At 42.4% G+C, this 18959-nt stretch overlaps 1 protein-coding gene across 2 annotated transcripts in view; it reads left to right on the plus strand.

Moving 5' to 3' along the window:
* The window catches only part of PRKAR1B (protein kinase cAMP-dependent type I regulatory subunit beta), a 341670-nt gene that overhangs the window by 114177 nt on the left and 208534 nt on the right, over nt 1-18959 (plus strand). For both annotated transcript variants that reach the window (XM_068244605.1, XM_068244606.1), the window contains one exon: nt 5630-5721. In XM_068244605.1, coding sequence (XP_068100706.1) covers nt 5630-5721 — 92 coding nt within the window. The remainder of the gene's footprint in view (nt 1-5629; nt 5722-18959) is intronic.

The raw sequence follows: 18959 nt of genomic DNA on the forward strand, positions 1-18959 counted from the left end.
GCAAAAGACTTGAGACTGGGGTGGAGGTTCACCTTCCAGCAGGACAATGACCCTAAACATAAAGCCAGGGCAACAATGGAATGGTTTAAAACAAAACATATCCATGTTTTAGAATGGCCCAGTCAAAGTCCAGATCTAAATCCAATCGAGATTCTGTGGCAAGATCTGAACCGCTGTTCACAAATGCTGTCCATCTAATCTGATTGAGCTGGAGCTGTTTTGCAAAGAAGAATGGGCAAGGATTTCAGTCTCTAGACGTGCAAAGCTGGTAGAGACATACCCTAAAAGACTGGCAGCTGTAATTGCAGCAAAAGGTGGTTCTACAAAGTATTGACGAATAATTACGCACACCCCACTTTGCACTTATTTATTTGTAAAAAAATGTTTGGAATGATGTATGATTTTCGATCCACTTCTCACATGTACACCACTTTGTATTGGTCTTTCACGTAGAATTCCAATAAAATTGATGCATGTTTGTGGCAATAATGTGACAAAATGTGGAAAACTTCAAAGGGGCCGAATACTTTTGCAACCCACTGTAGGTTATAGGAGACACATACTGATATTTGAGAAGTGAAATTAAGTTTTTTGGATTCACAGAAAGTGTGCAATAATTGTTTAAACCAAATTAGGCAGGTGCATAAATGTGGGCACTGTTGTCATTTTATTGATTCCAAAACCTTTAGAACTAATTATTGGAACTCAAATTGACTTGGTAAGCTCAGTGACCCCTGACCTACATACACAGGTGAATCCAATTATGAGAAAGAGGATTTAAAGGGGTCAATTGTAAGTTTCCCTCCTCTTTTACTTTTCTCTGAATAGTAGCAACATGGGGGTCTCAAAACAACTCTCAAATGACTTGAAGACAAAGATTGTTCACCATCATGGTTTAGGGGAATGATTCAGAAAGCTGTCTCAGAGATTTCAGCTGACTGTTTCCACAGTTAGGAACATATTGAGGAAACGGAAGACCACGGGCTCAGTTAAAGTTAAGGCTCGAAGTGGCAGACCAAGAAAAATCTCGGGATAGACGGAAGCGACGAATGGTGAGAACAGTCAACCCACAGACCAGCACCAAAGACCTACAACATCATCTTGCTGCAGAGTCACTGTGCATCGTTTACCCATTTGGTGCACTTTACACAAGGAGATGCTGTATGCAGAGGAAGCCTTTTTTCCGCCCACAGCACAAACAGAGCCGCTTGAGGTATGCTAAAGCACATTTGGACAAGCCAGCTTCATTTTGGAATAAGGTGCTGTGGACTGATGAAACTAAAATTGAGTTATTTGGGCATAACAAGGGGCGTTATGCATGGAGGAAAAACACCACAGCATTCCACGAAAAAAAACACCTGCTACCTACAGCAAAATATGGTGTTGGTTCCATCATGCTGTGGGGCTATGTAGCCAGTGCAGGGACTGGGAATCTTGTCAAAGTTGGGGGAGGCATGGATTCCACTCAGTATCAGCAGATTCTGGAGATTAATGTCCAGGGATCAGTGACAAAGCTGAAGCTGCGCCGGGGCTGGATCTTTCAACAAGACAATGACCCTAAACACTGCTCAAAATCCACATTCATGCAGAGGAACAAGTACAATGGTCTGGAATGGCCATCTCAGTCCCCAGACCTAAATATAAATGACAATCTGTGGTGTGAGTTAAAGAGAGCTGTCCATGCTCGGAAGCCATTCAATCTGAATGAACTAGAAATGTTTTGTAAAGAGGAATGATCCAAAATACCTTCAACCACAATCCAGACTCTCATTGGAACCTACTGGAAGCGTTTAAAGGCTGTAATTCCTGCAAAAGGAGGCTCTACTAAATATTGATTTCATTTCTTTTTTGTGGTGCCCAAATTTATGCACCTGCCTAATTTTGTTTAAACAATTATTGTACACTTTCTGTAAATCCAATAAACTTCATTTCACTTCTCAAATATCACTGTGTGTGTCTCCTATATTATATATTTAACTGCCATTTTTTATCGTAACAACCAACGATTTATACAGGAACATCATGGCAATTAACAAGGTTGCCCAAACGTTCGCATCCCACTGTAATAATATAATGGTAGTAAGACTATAGTAGGATTAGATTGTGAACCCCGCCAAGAACAGTACGTGACATGACTATATTCTTTTGCCTTAGATGCCAGTGCTATACGCATACATAATAATAATAATATGGTAGGACAGTAGACTATGACTATGGTAGGGATTAGACTGTGAGCTTTTCTGAGGACAGTCTTTAAATATTGTCTGAGACAGCTATAAATGTATACTGTAATAATAAATATACTGGGGCATTAGACTGTGTGACCATAGTGTAGTAGGATTAGTTTGTGAGCTCCTCTGAGGACAGTCGGTGACATGACTGTAAGACTCTGTAATGTGCTATCATCGTTGGGGTGGGGGGGGGATACAGGGACTCTCTCCTCCCCCCTCCTTCCCCCCACACTTCCCCATATCAAAGTTGTACCTGTGTCCTGCTGTGACCTGTCATGTTGAATGGGGGCGATGTTCGCCTTATCCCTCGTGGCTGGCCTGACTCCTTGCATGTAGCACACAAATTCAGGGGCTGGGCTGTCACATTGGGGGTGAAGCGGAGAGAAGTGGCGAGAGAGTGTAGGGTAGAAGAGAGGGTGGATGAGGCAAGATCGGGTAGAGAGGAGGAGGCGGGGCACGTGGCCAATGATGTCCTGCAGTTGGGACACCGCTGACCAACCTGGGACGTTTCCTTGAACAAATTTTATGCTGGGACAGGGAACCCGGAGTCCGGGATTCGTCCCGAGTAGAGTGGGACGTCTGGTCACGGTAGGTTGCTGGCATCAATAATGTGAAAATGGAAGCAGTTTATCAATCAAACACATCTGTTTGGCTGTTTGTGGTTTTACACCTGTTAGTGAATTTGAACCCCAGCCACCCAATGATCAACTGTACCGGGTTTGAGGCACAGGTCACACTTGTCTTTCAGTTTTCTACACTTTTCAGAAAACTGATAGGTAAGTGTGACCCATGTCTTATAGCAGCTAATGTAATTTATAGAGAACAATATGGGTGAAAGAGGCGCCCTGGTGTGTATAAAATTCAATAAAAACAAATAAAAACGAAAGAAAGGGAGGTAGCTTACCTCAGATAACAAAATCTTTGTAACACCAAAAGATTTTTTATTATTAAAGAGACACTGAAGCGAAAAATAAAATATGATATAATTAATTAGTTGTGTAATACGGATCATTACTAGAATTTTAGTAGCAAAGAAAATATTAGAATATGTTTATTTTCAGGTATATAGTGTTTTTTTATAACATTGCATCATTCTCTAATATTTGCAGTTTAGACACTACTCAGCAGTCTAAATGGGTTCAAAAGTTCACTAGCCTGCTCTGCAAAATCTTCCCTGCAGAGGGAAAAAAGATACATTGGGCTCGATTCACAAAGCGGTGATAACCCAGTTAAAGACTTTAGGCGTGATAACCATTTTATCATGCCTAAACTCAGTTTAGGCATGATAAGTTTAGGCATGCTAAGTTTAGATCGCGCGCAAAGTCCCGCACACAAAGCAGCGCCATTAAACTCTATGCAAAGTGCACCAGACTTTGCTAGCGCAAAACTTTTGATCAACTGTGCACTGCGGTGCTAACCCAGTTGGTGTTTAAACTTATCACGCCCAAAAACTTATCACACCTAAACTTATCATGCCTAAACTTATCACACCTAAACTTATCATGCCTAAACAGAGTTTAGGCGTGATAAAGGGCTTTTCACTAGCATGCTAACTGTTAGCACCGCTTTGTGAATCGGGCCCATTGTCTTTTAAAGCTTATTATCTCAAGTTTCTGGCAGTTCTCAACACTATACGGCAGCCGCCGTTTCTTCTTTCCTACACACATTGCTGCATTACAATTAGACCACCACTCCAACTGCCCGTGAACTGCCTGTGCAAGACTCATGGAGCAGCGTGGAGCTTTGCTTTTAGATCCCTCACTCCTGGAGCTGATGCTTTGAAATCCACCACAATCTGTTGTGCAACTGCATATAGCGGACTCGCACACAGACAGGGTGTACAACCTCAGAGCCGCTCGCTGCCTGCCAACAAACCATCCGAGTGAAGGTGGATCCAGCTGCCTTTGTGCCTGATCCCTGGCTAGAGGGATAAAAGCCTACATGCTGGCTACCCCTGTACAGGTTTGCCAGCAACTTCTAGAGGTGAGATTATTCTGAATTCACCCAGTCTACTCCTGTACTGTTCCCCTGAGTGCGCTCTGTCTCTTCTTGTCTCAAACACTTAATATTATTTTAGGCACTGTTATTGGTCTGAGGAAGCGTGCATAGCCCCGTGAAACGCGTTGCCTGTGCTAAATAATAAAAATCTTTTGTTGTTACAAAGATTTTGTTATCTGAGGTAATCTACCTCCCTTTCTTTATTTTTTTATTTGTTTTTAAAGAATTTTATACACACCAGGGCGCCTCTTTTACCCATATTGTGCTTATATACCCCCTGACATATCCTATTGGAGGGGTTCAGACAGACTGCATGTCGTTCACACCACAGGGGACAACTGTCGATTTTCCTAAGAGTGGAGTCGGGTTTGTGGTCTCCACCTGCTTCTTGCGGTCGGTTGCCCCTCTGCAACCCACCTTTGTGAGTAGTTTTCATTATACCACTTATAGACCTTATACTAAAATGTATTACGCAATTGGGCTCCCGTCGTTTTTGTGTTTCCTATGTCTTTTCTCCAGGGTGTCAAGACACCTCACCCACAATTCATAGAAAAAGCTGACAAAATGTGCAGGATGTCAGTTTTTTTTCTGCGTGCAAAATCTGCATTCAAGTGTGACCTATTGAATTCTCAGTTGAGTTCTCAGTTGAAATCAGTTTTTCTTTGCAGAAAACACGCACGAAAGCAGACATGTGTGACCACTGGTGAATTTTGATTGGCTGTTGTAGGCTCAACCCATTTTCCTGAATATTAATCCCAGTATCCCAGTGACCAACTGTGCCAAGTTTGAAAACCCTGCGTTTAACAGTCTAAGAATTGCTGCAGTTTACATTTTCCCATTTAAATGCATGGATGAAATTTGATTGGCTGTTTTATGCTCCGACCTTTTCCGGACTTTGTAACCTCGATCACCAAGTGACCAACTGTTCCATGTTTGGGGACTCAGGCTTTATTACTGTAAGAATGGCAGCCTTTTACATTTTTTCCATTGCCGTGAATGGGTAAAATCTGATTGGCTGTTTGTGGTTCTGCCTAGGTGTGCAGGGGGGAGGTGAGACACCCAGAACATATCAGTGTTACCATGCAGTAAGGAATCTGTATACCAAGTTTTGTTGAAATCGGTGAAGGAGTTTTTCAGTGATGGCAGCACATACACACAAACACACACACACATATAAACGTCCGATTTTATTTATATAGATGAGAAGCGGGCTAATGGAAAAAAGCAAAAAAAGCTAAAGAAATTAATTTTAATCTGTTGGATCTTCATCCTAGCCCTGCATGAAATAAGAGGTCCTGAACTTCTTGCAACTTGGACGCCTTTTTGCATTCTTCACAAAATCGCTCGCTATTCCATGCCAGGAACATGAAAACTAATATATGACTTATTTTTTTCCACAGGTTATTCCAAAGGACTACAAGACAATGACTGCCCTGGCAAAAGCCATCTCCAAAAACGTGCTGTTCTCTCACCTTGATGACAACGAAAGAAGGTAGGAGGCCTTGTCCTTTGGATGTCCTTAGCAGAGAATGCCACACAAAACTGATCCTTCAGATTTGGATGGGTTTTATTAAGATGAACCCAGTTTACAATGAATGGGACCTTGACCATGGCCCAAACTCCTTGTCTTGGCTGTAGGTAATGCAGGTTTATCTGAAAGTGGAGATTCTTTTACAGGCCGCTGCTGTTTGAGTTCACTGAACCCTACAAGCTGAATGGTAGTGATGTAATCAGGAGTTTACAAGAAGCTTACATCTGATTTTGACAGTCAGAGCTCGGCACCGGAGATCTCAGGGCAGTGCTGTGTGAACAGCCCCACAATTGTGGACTAAAATACACAACATGCATTCAAAACAGGTACAGCAAAGGAGGACGTTAGCTTCAGTATAAATGATATGTGCACAACTTATTCCCTACTAGACTTCCCCACGATGGTGACGGGTCCTCTCGGGGAAGACCTACCGCTAGTCTAACATTAAAAACACAATTTTTTCCTAGTGCTGCTAGTCAGAAAATGGTACACACATTTCTCTTAAACAGACATCAAACTAATGACAGCGCTCATAGGCTGCAACTGAATTGTAGACCAACAGAGGCATGCAGAGCCCCATAGGGCTAAATACATGCCATGAATTCAAATCAGATGCAAATCATGTACTAGTCCTGATCTATAATTTGAATGCAAATTGATGCACATGGATGCAGCTAGCCATAAGTATACTTACATGAGTTATGTACAGCAGGAGACATTGGCAGCGCTTCCAAACAGAGGCTGCACCATATTATTTATACTGAAGCTAACGTCCTCCTTTGCTGTACCTGTTTTGAATGCATGTTGTGTATTTTAGTCCACAATTGTGGAGCTCTGCACATTCAAATTATAGATCAGGACTAGTACATGGCATCTATACCTAAAACAAGACAGAAGCAAGGTGAGGGGCTTATTTATGTGAAATACTGCCTATCGAATATATTTAAGTTACACCACTGCTATGTTCATGTACATTTGGTGCTGAAATCCATTTTGGTGAGGTCACCAGCCTATGGGAGGGGCTGGAGGAGGGGGATGTCTAACACTGTTTTCACATGGGAAAACTTGACTGTTTTTGACACTGCATTCAAATGAATGAAGCTCCTGGCGTCCTCCATTTAAGGAAGCATCCGAGCAGCCCAAAAAATTAGATCTACTTACCCGGGGCTTCCTCCAGCACCTGGCATGTCCCTTGCCACAGCACCAGTAACGCTGCAGCTGTCAATCACGCTCACGTGGTCTGGAGTGTTCTGCGCAGGCGCAGTAGTTCTGTGCCTGTGCAGAACACTCCAGACCACATGAGCGTGATTGACAGCGGCACTCACACAGGCACAGCATAGGACGACCTGGCGAGGTCGGCTTCTGAAAAGGAGGGCACCCCGGGACACCGGAGCTGCGCGGGGGACATAGTGGCTGCTAGGGGCTGGAGGAAGCCCCGGGTAAGTAGGTCTCATTTTTTTGGGCTGCTCAGATGTTTCCTCTAAGCTGGCTCTGCAGAAAAGATGGAAAGCTGCTGGGCAGGCCATGATCCTGTACTTGGCACTGTACTTAGCACTGCTGGGAGCAGAAAACACTCAAGCATTGTTTCAGTGTCGTGCACTCTTACCTCTATGTGTTTGGGAAGCTTCTGTGTTGAGGTTTCCCTACAGTTGTGATGTGCACAACACTTGTCTCTCTAAACAGAAGGAATCACAAGCGAGGGTGAATCGTGTGAATGACCGATAGATGGCGACTGCTGACCTGACATATGCCCAGGCTAGAATTGACTACTTAGAGTGACAACTGTTGTGCACATCTCATACGTTTTGACAGCTCATATTCTAATAGAATTAAAAGGGGAACTTTACCAAAAGACAGTAGTAGGTGAAAGAAAAATACATGAAGACATTGCAAAGTGAGAAGTTAAAAAATAGAAGATAGATAAAGAAATGATTGATACTTGCTGTAATTCGTTCATGTTGTTTTATCCACCGTGATCCTTCAAGTTATCATCTTTACTGCTGGCAGACATTAAAAAAATCTATAAACACACTTACTAACAATGTGTTGATATTTCCCACAATGCAACAAGGTTCACAGACAAGAAACTGTCAGGGACATGGCCCTGACATCACATGGTGGGAGAGGTTTCACCACAATATCTGCCACACAGATGTCCCTGATGTACTATTAGAGAAAAGGTATACATTTCTTGTGGGAAAGGTGGTATGATCGGGATGAAGTTCAATCCTGAGTTAAAGTACCAGTGTACCCGAGACCAAATAAAAAAACAAACAATTAAAATAGATATATAACAAGGGGAAAATCTCTGGTTTCTGCAAAGGCTTGCCACGTCCTCTTGTCACCCACTGTTGCACTACGCAGACCCCCAAAAGAAATATGGCAAGAGCTAGAGAGATAATGCATGTGTGTAGCCATACTGCGCCTGCACGAGTACAGCTGCGCCTACACAGTGCCAGAGACACTCATGGATGAGAGGCTCTATGCTACTGCGCAGGTGTGGTCTTACTAGCATGGGTGCAGCACAGCTGGACTTGTGCATAAGGAGGAGCATGATCGCAATCTTCAGGAGGGTTCCAGGCAGCAGCAGTACAAGCAAAGAGGACATTGGCTAGCCTCTGGAGCAGGGGTGCCCATTAGGTAGATCGCAAAGGACTTCAATGTAGATCCCGACCCCACTACAGTTTGCATTCGGTATATACAAATGTGCTCCTAAAATTGTACATGGGTAGATCATTTTGACTTGCTAATTTTTTTAAAAGTAGCTCACAAGCCGAAAAAGTGTGGGCACCTCGGCTCTGGAGTCTCGAGGGGCTTCCATCTTCATAGGTAAGTTATTTGTTTTTTTGCCCAAGGTTCGCCTCGGGTGTAAGCCCCCCTTTGATGAGCCTAGTTGTGGGTAAACCACCAAGTGGAAGAGGTGCATTACTCCTGTCCTCTGTTTCCTGCACGTCCTATACTGGATAAAAGGGACTTCCTCTTAATAATTCTGACAATTTCTTGAGACTGGATTTATGAACTCATTGTTTAATAGGGAATCCACAAACAGAAGCTCACCACCAGTAAAGGTGGCTTTTGGGAGGCGAGCTCTGTGTTCTGCATATTCAGACTGCCAATAGTGACCTCTTGTGGCATATCAAAGACCTCTCTAGCTTCAATCCATAATTAGTGATGAGTGAAAATGTCTCCTAAAATTCATGGTAAGCTTTAAAGAGAAACTCCAGTGAAAATAATGTAATGAAGAAAAGTGCTTAATTTTACAATAATTATGTATAAATTATTTAGTCAGTGTTTGCCCATTGTAAAATCTTTCCTCTCCCTGATTTACATTCTGACATTTACCACATGGCGACATTTTTACTGTTGGCAGGTAATGTCAGTGGAAGTAGCTGCTGCTTGCTTTTTTTTTTTGGCAGTTGGAAACAGCTGTTATTTCCCACAATGCAACAAGGCTCCCACAGTGTGATCACAGTGATGTCAGCACCATGGTCCTGGCTGACATCACACTGTGGGACGACAGGTTTCACCACAATATCAGCCTTACAGAGCCCTCTGATGATCCATTTGAGAAAAGGGAAAGATTTCTCGTGGGAAAGGTGGTATCAGCTTCTGATTGGGATGAAAGTCAATTCTTGGTTACGGTTTCTCAGGGAGAGGGAGATTTGGGCTATTATATCATGGACAATCTACAGTGGACACCTGAATCAGCTGCTAAAGCCAATAGGCTTAGCAGTCATTTTAGAGTTTTTGTGAGAGGAAAAAAAACTCAGCCCAAAAGTTTTATAGCCTTCTGTTCTCCTTATTTAAAATATGTAAATGTTTCATGTGACAGTTTTCCTCACTACATACAGTAATCATGTCACCAAGATAGCACTTGCCAAGAGACCTAAAAATTGGCCTTACTGCTTGTTGTAAAGTGAACTCTGTGCCGTTATTGACTGATCACACTGCTCCCAACAAGTCACACAGCGAGTTATAGCTTTCCGTTTCTTTGGCAAGTATTTCTTTTTGTATCCAAGGTTTGCCTCGGGTACCCATTAAGTAAGGATTGGCCTTTGCTAGATTAATTTTGATATGCAGGCCTCACCCTATAAGATGCTCATATCACACAGTAAAATGTGCAGTATCATACAACAGATTGTAAAAATGACTCACTCTCTGCTATATCTGGCTAAAGAATAACTCTTAAATTTAAATAGGGAGCTCCTCTAATAATATGATGAAATTAAAGTCTCTGAACTAAATGTTTTTTTTTTCATGTCTGTATTATCAAACTTGCTGATAACTTTGATATATGACTGAAGAATACTGAAGCCCCTCCCTCCCCCCTTTGATATCCTGACCCAGCATTGCATCAGCTCTGAGAACCAAGAGGGTGAGGTTACTGTAACAAATTCCAAAAAGCAACATAAGCGCCTGTTTCGGTAAACACTGGCAATACAGAGGGACTTCCCTTCATGTTACAAGGGGGTCACAGTATGCAAGGTCAGACAGTAGGAGTCATGAGACAAAGCCCTTGGACTGCAGCAGTAGACTGGTTTGATGAGAGCACCCACACGCATCAACAGGATGACACAAACATAGCCATTGCTAAGGAAATACAGTTCAACTGTCGCTGACCCCGATGCTCTGCTAATACATCTGAGTCTACAGTATAGATTTATGTGTATACTAGCCTGGCTGGCGACAGCCCAGGAGTGATAGCTCTCATAGTCTCCCTTAACGACTCGTGGTGAACTTCACAGTGACCCGTGTGTTAATAGACTGACCAAGTCGGAAGCAGCAGTTACGATCAGTAGTGTAAAGAAGGCTATTGTTTTTCATTATGGTCTGAGATTTCTCATAAACAGACACTGTGTAAGGTCCTTTCTCAGGCTCCTCGGGGATATTTGAAGTATGGAGCTGAGTCAAGCCTTTCAAGTAAAGCTGTAAGCCTGCTGTGTAGTTTGATTATAGTGTTTCCCTAACCTATAAAGTTTTATGATATGGATGCAATAAAGGGAATATATAGTACTGGCCAGTCTCTAACTGCTACTGGAATCATTAACCCCTTGATCCTCTGTTTTGAATTTCACAGACTATCGGCATGTTTGTGTGTCACAGAGGCAAGGTCATCTTTGTGGTTGTGTTGAGAGTTTGCACTACCATAGTCATTGAGAGATACAAAAAGCTGTTGTTACCAAAGTGTACCTGTCAGAAACACTTTTGCAAACAAAGTCAATTTTATACATACCTCTTTTCATGAGATAATAGGCCTAATTTAATAGCAGGTGTTTAAATAACTCACTGTGTGCGAGATTCTGAATGTACTGAGCTTGGAAGTGTGCAGAAGAGATGCTGTTCTTGTGTGTAGACATGCAGTCACATGAGTTGCCCCTAGGTGGAGACACTGCCTATTGTAATAACACCATTCCAGTGTCCTTAGCTATGTGCCATGCATATGCCCTGCAGTTAAATTTCCAAGGATGCTATGCACTATAAGAAAGCTGGCACAGTGAGGTTACAGAAGGCTTTAATGAACTGTGCTGGACCATGGCTGAGTGGACCCGCAATAAGCATTAAAAGAGACTTGGCTCATCTCTTGGCTTTTAGATTGGTTGTGGCATGTTTAGGTTATTATCTTTGATTTATAAAGCACCAACATATTCCATGGCGCTGTACAGTCTAAGAAACAAACATGGGGTACATAATAATATAGACAATTGCATACACAAAATGTACATATAACAGAATTGAACATAGTAGTAATTACTGTGACAAATGTTACATGATGATCCAAATGTATAGCAATCCAAAGCAATAGGGAGGAAACAAGAAGTGGGGCAATATGCAATATGTATACCTAGAAGCAGTGTGTTTTTAGGTTATACTTAGTAAGGAGCACAACTTGGCCAGAAGTTGAAGGGGAATGTCCTAAGTTAGAGTCTTTGTTTCTCTGAAAAAGTAAGTTTTGAGGGAGCACTTAAAGATTTCATAGGTTAGAGAGAGACATTTGTGTTTTGGAAAGGGTTTCCAGAAGAGGGTGAGGCTAATGAGAAATCTTGTATATCTAAATGCAAGGAGGTAATAGTTGGACTCATTGAACTCTATGATGAATCGGCTAGTGCCATATAGCCGGTTAGTGCTGCAGTGTAGCTTGGCAATTCAAAATTCCAAAAGTGCATCTTTGACAGTCTCTGTGACAGTCCATTATCTATAGAGCTGAATGGAAGCTGTCTACCACACATTCTGCATGTGTATGAGCTCTGTTGAGTGGTATGTATTTAAACAATGATTTTGTAGATCCAGATCTCCGCCATTGCACCACTCTCTGGTTCACCCACATACCGGAGAAAAGGTAAGTGCTGGTGGACACATGGGTGCAGGGCTGTGGAGTTGGTACAAAAATCATCTGACTCCTAAGGTTTATGAGACTCCAACTCTAGCTACCTAAAAATTGCTCTGACCCCTCCACTCTGACTCCACAGCACTACATGGGTGATCCAGAAGTTGGATTGGAAAGGGTTAAGACATCAGGTGGTAGATTTATGTTTTTGCCTGGGTTTTAGAAAATGTATCAGTTACAAATCTTACTCTTATTCTGTGGGCTATACAGAGAAACTCTACGTTATTATGTCTTATATTTGTATAAACGTGTCCTGGTAGCACAGACTATCAGCAGATGCAAGTATGTGTTAGTTGATAGTTGTATGAGACACATATTTATGCATGTAAGCTGGTCTATAAGTCACTGGTCTCATCTTTCACACGGGAACTCTACTGCAGTTTGCTGCTTCATGGTGACGCCGTTGTTTTTTTTTAAGCAGCGAGAAATGCCTGAAGTCAGCAAAAGTTCACCAATTCCTGCAATTTTGTAATGTCTTAAGAGTATCCCTTTGTTAAAACATTGCTAAAGACTACGTAAGGAGAAAAACATGCTTCATAGAGATCATTGCGTTTTTAGAAGCAATTAAATCCAAGTCTTTTCTTTGTATAAATCTGTAAGAGCCTTATAACCAACTATAAAAGAAAACAATGATCTTTCTTTAGGTTTTCCTTGATGTGCATATTAGAGTGGCCAGCTTAAAGTATAACTCCAGCTACAATAATTCTACAGTACTTATATCATGTGACCAGGCTTAACCTCCTTAGCGGTAACCCCGTGTGTGACACGGGGTAAGCCGCCGGAGGGTGCCGCTCAGGCCCTGCTGGGTCGATTTACATAATTTTTTTTTGCTGGACGCAGCTAGCACTTTGCTAGCTGCGCCAGCACCCCGATCGCCGCCGCCCCGCGCCCGATCGCCGCTATCCGGTGCGGCCCCCCCCAGACCCCGTGCGCTGCCTGGCCAATCAGTGCCAGGCAGCGCCGAGGGGTGGATCGGGACTCCCAATGACGTCCCGACGTTGCTGACGCCATGACGCCATGGCGACGGGGGAAGCCCTCCAGGAAATCCCGTTCTTTGAACGGGATTTCCTGATCGGAGATCGCCGAAGGCGATCGAAGAGGGTGGGGGATGCCGCTGATTTAAACAAAAAAAATACATTTAAAAAAACTGCTGCGCTTCCCCCTGGCGGAATTTTTCATAGTGGAAAATCGCTGGAATAAGTGCTGGAATATCGTTAATTTTAGCGCTTGCTTCTTTCTCTCCTTTTTGAATGTACATGTCTTCAAAAGAATCTAAAGTGAAGGGAAGGCTCTGGGTCCTAATGAGCCTTTCCGTTCCTCTCACGGTCCTCGTGTTCCATTGCTGGATCCCTCGTTCAAATCTCCTATTTGTTTTTACAATATTAATTTATTAATTATTTAATCTATGTTTGGCCAATGTAAAATCTTACCTCACTCTGCTTTACCTTCTTAAATCTATCAGAGATGCCAACATCTTTACTGCTGGCAAGGTGAATTACCATGGAATGTTTTCTCCTTCCCATTGTGAAGTGAGCAAGAACATAATCTAATTTCCCAGAGTGCTCTGGGGCATAAGGCTGCGTGACATCAAGCCTAGGCTAGACATCACTGGAAGGGTGGGGTTGCATAACATTATACAGCACAGTCCCCAGTATCCGCTACCGAAGGGGATCACCTGATGCCTGATACATGTGCTTGCCGGTTGCTTGAGCAACTGGTCAAAAAAAGCACAAATCGCCCCCCACGTTAAGGCAAAATACTGACCAAGTTTCCAGTGAAGTCATGCATCACCTCGCGGGCTCAGTATTAACGCGGTGATCCCCGAAGGCTGTTTTTGGCGTTGTGGTGCGATCATCCAATCACATCGCACCGGTACCGCCGGTTCACAGTGTGAAAGGCATGAAGCTGAGTGGTGCAAGATAGTAAAACAAATGTTACTCCCTTTTCAGTTTCCAGTCTGGGAGTTATCAATCCATTAGAGCCTTTTGACACTGAAATTGCTGAAAAACTCAAACGCTAGTGCTTAGCAATCACAGCCTTTTGGCTACAGGGTTTGCGATTCTCATTCCAGGAACAAGAATCACAGCTCGATAGTTCCTTAAATGTTAAATGCATTGCTTTAGGGCTCTTTCACACGTAGGCCCAGTGCACACCGAGAGGTTTTGGTAGCGATCCGCCAACCGCATCCACCTGTGAAAACGCTTGGCTAATGTATCTCAATAGGCTGGTGCACATCAGCGGTTTGAGGTTTTTAGCAAACCGCAAACGTGCCTCCTGCTGCACGTTTGCGGTTTGCAGAAGCGTTTCCGCCTCAATGTAAAGTATTGGAAAAACGCAAACCGCTGTGGAAAACGCTACATCAGAGCGGTTTTCCAGGCATTTTTGTTACATTAGCTGTTCAGTAACAGCTTTTAATGTAACAATATATGAAATCTGCTACACAAAAACGCACCCAAAAACGCTAGGCATGTTTAGAAAACCTCTTTAAACATGCCTAGAATCGCTCTGAAATCCGCTCCAAAAACCGCTAGAGTTTTGAGGATCTGCTAGCGGTTTTGGTGTGCCCTGGGGCTAAGAGCTGATCCGTGCGTTTTGACGGATCGCTCCTAGCATGCGGTTACAAAGGTGACATGAATGTCTATTTGACTTTCGTGTTACCTTTCACATTAGACAAAGCGTCTGGAAGCTTTTAATCGTCCGAGGCAAGCGTTTCCCCGTCAGGTGAATTAGAACTAGCGCCGCTGATCAACGTTGAACCGCAGCTTCCTGACGTCACGCTGTAGGTCATAACGCATGCACGAAATCAGGCTCGTGCACGCGTTATCTAATGTGAAAGAGCCCTTAGCAATCACAACGCTGAAGTGTGAATGCTTTTGTAAGGAGACGCTACACTAGCGCTTGGCTGATCGCTGGTGATTGCCAAGCACAACACAATTGCTGTGGAATTGCCCATAGTGTGAAACAGCACTTAGGTGCCCATTGAATAGTGTATGACCTCTGCCCATCAGATTTCCCCACAGTTGTAAGAATGTCCTAAGCGATACTGTTGCTATCATTAAATTTCCACGGTTATTTGTTTATTCGGTGTTATGGAGAATCTGTGGGGGAGGGCGACACCATCATTTGGCTGTGCGAGGGCCCCGGCATATGGAAGTGATGGGAAGATCTAATGGGAATATCTTGTTACTGCAGTTCGCGGAAGATAGAAGAAGCCAGCATGTGATGCAGCCTGCCAGCAGCCACACTAAAGGGAAACATCACTTCTGGGCCGAGTTGACGTTTAGCAGACCGCTGCTGCCTGGCCAGTGCTGGAAACTCTACGCATCATGGCTTTTCCTGTTGCTTGCGCTTCTTGTGTGTAGCATATTTCCCTTTTGTTGTGGCTAACAAGCTAGTTCACATGTTAGCAATTAGGAAGTACGTCAGCTCTTACTGACCATATAGATCATGTAACTTCAGTGTCCAGTAATTGAATAGTGATCCTTGTACTGACTGTGCCATCCACCACACGTTTTCATGGAATCACTAACATCAGTCTCCTTTGTTCTTTATTACATACATTCCCGGGTGGTATGCTAGTGTTCGTCACTGAAGGTTTGGCTGCCCTGAAGGTTAATCTCATCCTTACACCTAAGCCTACCCCCTCATCCCCCCATTAATAATCTCTTCTGGATGCCTAGCCCTAACCTCCAATTCCTCCTAACATCTAATCTTAACCTTCCCCCTTAACATTAACCCAATTCTGCTCCCTAACTTTATCCCTTGTCTTTAATAGCATACCTTTCTGGTTGTCTAAACTTAAAACGTACCTGAAGTGGCATGTGACATAATCAGATAAACATAGGTACATATAATTCTCGCCCTAGTAAGAAATTCCCTTTCTGTGTTCCAGTACAGCGAGCAATAAAAACAACTTGAGTTGTTATCTACAGTATGCAAAAGAGCTTTTGACAGCTTGTCTATTCAGTCAGGTTTGCTAAAAAGTAAATAGGGGCTAAAACAGCTAAGAAATAGTGAGATAGGGCTTCTAATAAGGTTTTACTGCAAGAAAGTTCAAAGGGCCATGCCGTCTTTTTCTCTTTCAGCTGAAACAGCAGAGTGGGGATTCTAAACAGCAACTGTGACAGTCTGATGCAGTCTTAGAGCCCGTTCAGACTGCACGCGTTTCCAGCCGCGTTTTGGAAACGTGTGCGGGTGGTTCGACACGCATGACATCAGACAGTGCATAGAGTGCACTGTCTGATGTTCACACTGCATGCGTTCCGGACCTGTGCGGTCCGGGAACGCATGCTACACGCAGATTTTGCAAAAACGCGCGGCTGTCCCATTCACTTTTCAGTGATGGGATCAGCCACGCAACACATACAAACGCGGATGGCGTACGTTCGTACGCGTTGCGTCCCGCATGCGTGGCTGTCCGCGTTTTGTAATGTGAAACAAAATTAAGCAATTAAATGGAAAATAAAAAATATGAGACCTAATTCCATGTTACTAATGTTCTATTTTCTATGTGTACTACAAATATAATTCATTCTTATACATTTATTTTCACTACAAGTTCACTTCATTCTAGGGGCACTATGGCGAACAATTGTACAATTTAAAATATGCACAAACATAGACACATAAGAAGTATGTTTTTTCCGCAGTAAAATGAGCCATAAATTACTTTTCTCCTTACTTTTCTCCTATGTTGCTGTCACAGTAGGTAGTAGAAATCTGACAGAACTGAGAATGTTTTGGACTAGTCCATTTCTTCATAGGGGATTCTCAGCAAGGCTTTTATTCTTAATAAAGATATTCCCTAAAAAGGATTTAAACAATGATGCTGACCAGCTTCCCTGCTCCCTACACAGTTTTTTGGTAGTTGGACAGAGCAACTGCCGTTCACTAGTGCTTTTGGAAATAATAAATCCCTGAGAATCCCCTATGAAGAGATGGACTAGTCCAAAACCTGTTACTTCTGTCAGATTTCTACTACCTACTGTAAGTGACAGCAACATAGGAGAAAAGTAATGTATGGCTCATTGTACTCTGTAAAAAACGTACTTCTTATTTGTATATGTTTGCACATATTTAAAATGTTACCATTTTTCACCATAGTGCCCCTTTAATATTTACCCTCCAAATCTTTGCCTATCACTAAACATTTGCCAATACTTACCTTTTGTTTTCTGTTTTGGCTTTGCTGTGATTAAAGCTCTGGGTTCTTCTTCTCTTGATTGAAAAACAGGATACAGTTCCTATGCCAGCACCTAAGCCTACTGCGATGAAACATATAACTTCTGTTATAGCTGTACTACAGGGCAGGCAGCGAAGCTGGTGATAACAAAGGCTGTGAGTGTAAACTGAGATGTGCAATCAGTGTTAATTGATATAAAGTGCAACTACGGTATATATGAACAAATAGTTACAGTAGATAGAGATATACCAAAATGAGGGCTCTTTCACATGGATGACTGAACTGCACGCTCAGCACACAGCTCAGCCTCCGATCTGCCAGCCACTGCGTCCCTTCTTGCTGCAATGTAAAGCGTGCTTGAAGTGGCATGATGAGATAAACTATAGTACTAGTCTTATTAAGACATTGTCTGAAGTCGCTTTTTTATTTTGCTGCACTGCAAGTGTTAAAAAACTAGAGCTGTTATCTATGCAAATAAGACTGTCAAACACCTTGTCCAATATAGCCCAATGTCCTGAAAATTAAATAGAAGACAAAACAATTTTATCTTGCTCAGAAAATACTGCTGATATAATTTTAGAGCTGAAAAGTTTAAAGAGACATTGAAGCGAAAAAAAAAATGATGATATAATGAATTGGTTGTGTAGTACAGATACGGTAATTACTAGAACATCAGTAGCAAAAAAACATTCTCATATTTTTATTTTTAATTATACAGCTTTTTTTATAACATTGCATCATTCTCTAATATCTGCAGTTTACACGCTACTCAGCATTTTAAATGTTTTTTAAAGAACAGGCAGTGAACTTTTGACCTGTCCTGAACTGTTCTCTGCAAAAGAAAAAAACAATACAGTTAAGATAACAGCCTTTAGAACACAGAGTTTCTGCGACTTTGAAAGTCGTGAAGCTCAATGGCAATTTGCATAGATAACGCATAGATCTACACGATACGATTCATTATACGATTTGATTACGATTCTATTTACGATCCGATTAAATTTCGACATGTCCGATCGGGATTCGATTCAATTCGATTTGCTGTTGTTTTGCAATGGCAAATCGAATTGAATCTAATCAAATCCCGATCGGACATGTCGGATTTAATCGGATCGTAAATAGAATCGTAATCGAATCGTATAAAGAATCGTATCATGTAGATTGGGCTTTAGACTTATGTCTCTGCTCCTAATGCTTTATTTCTTAGCTGTACTACACATACAAATCATTATATTATAATTTTTTTTTTTGCTTCAGTATCTCTTTAAAGGGTCATTATTTCAGGTTTTTTTGCAGATGAATTTATCGGCAACAGCGCCCCTAATGGCAGCCATATTTTTGCACTAAGGTTTCCCTAGTAGGCATGTGTGTGCTGCACCTACTGCCAAAGGATATGTTACTTTAACTGACCAACAAAGAAAATGTCACATAATGCCCAAAAGGTAAAAACCCAAATAGCACTTTTACTATCAATTTACAAGCTGATGTTGACCTGAACGTCTTTTCCATCTTATGAGGTTCCAGCTGGTCTTTCATTGTCCTCGGAAAAAGCAACAGTGGCTAAGATTTCAGCTAACAAAGATGGCCTTTCAATCAGCTGCAACAGCTGTAGGAGACTCGCACACAGAGCAC

The sequence above is a fragment of the Hyperolius riggenbachi genome, chromosome 7 (genome assembly GCF_040937935.1).
Source record: "Hyperolius riggenbachi isolate aHypRig1 chromosome 7, aHypRig1.pri, whole genome shotgun sequence".
NCBI lineage: Eukaryota > Metazoa > Chordata > Amphibia > Anura > Hyperoliidae > Hyperolius > Hyperolius riggenbachi.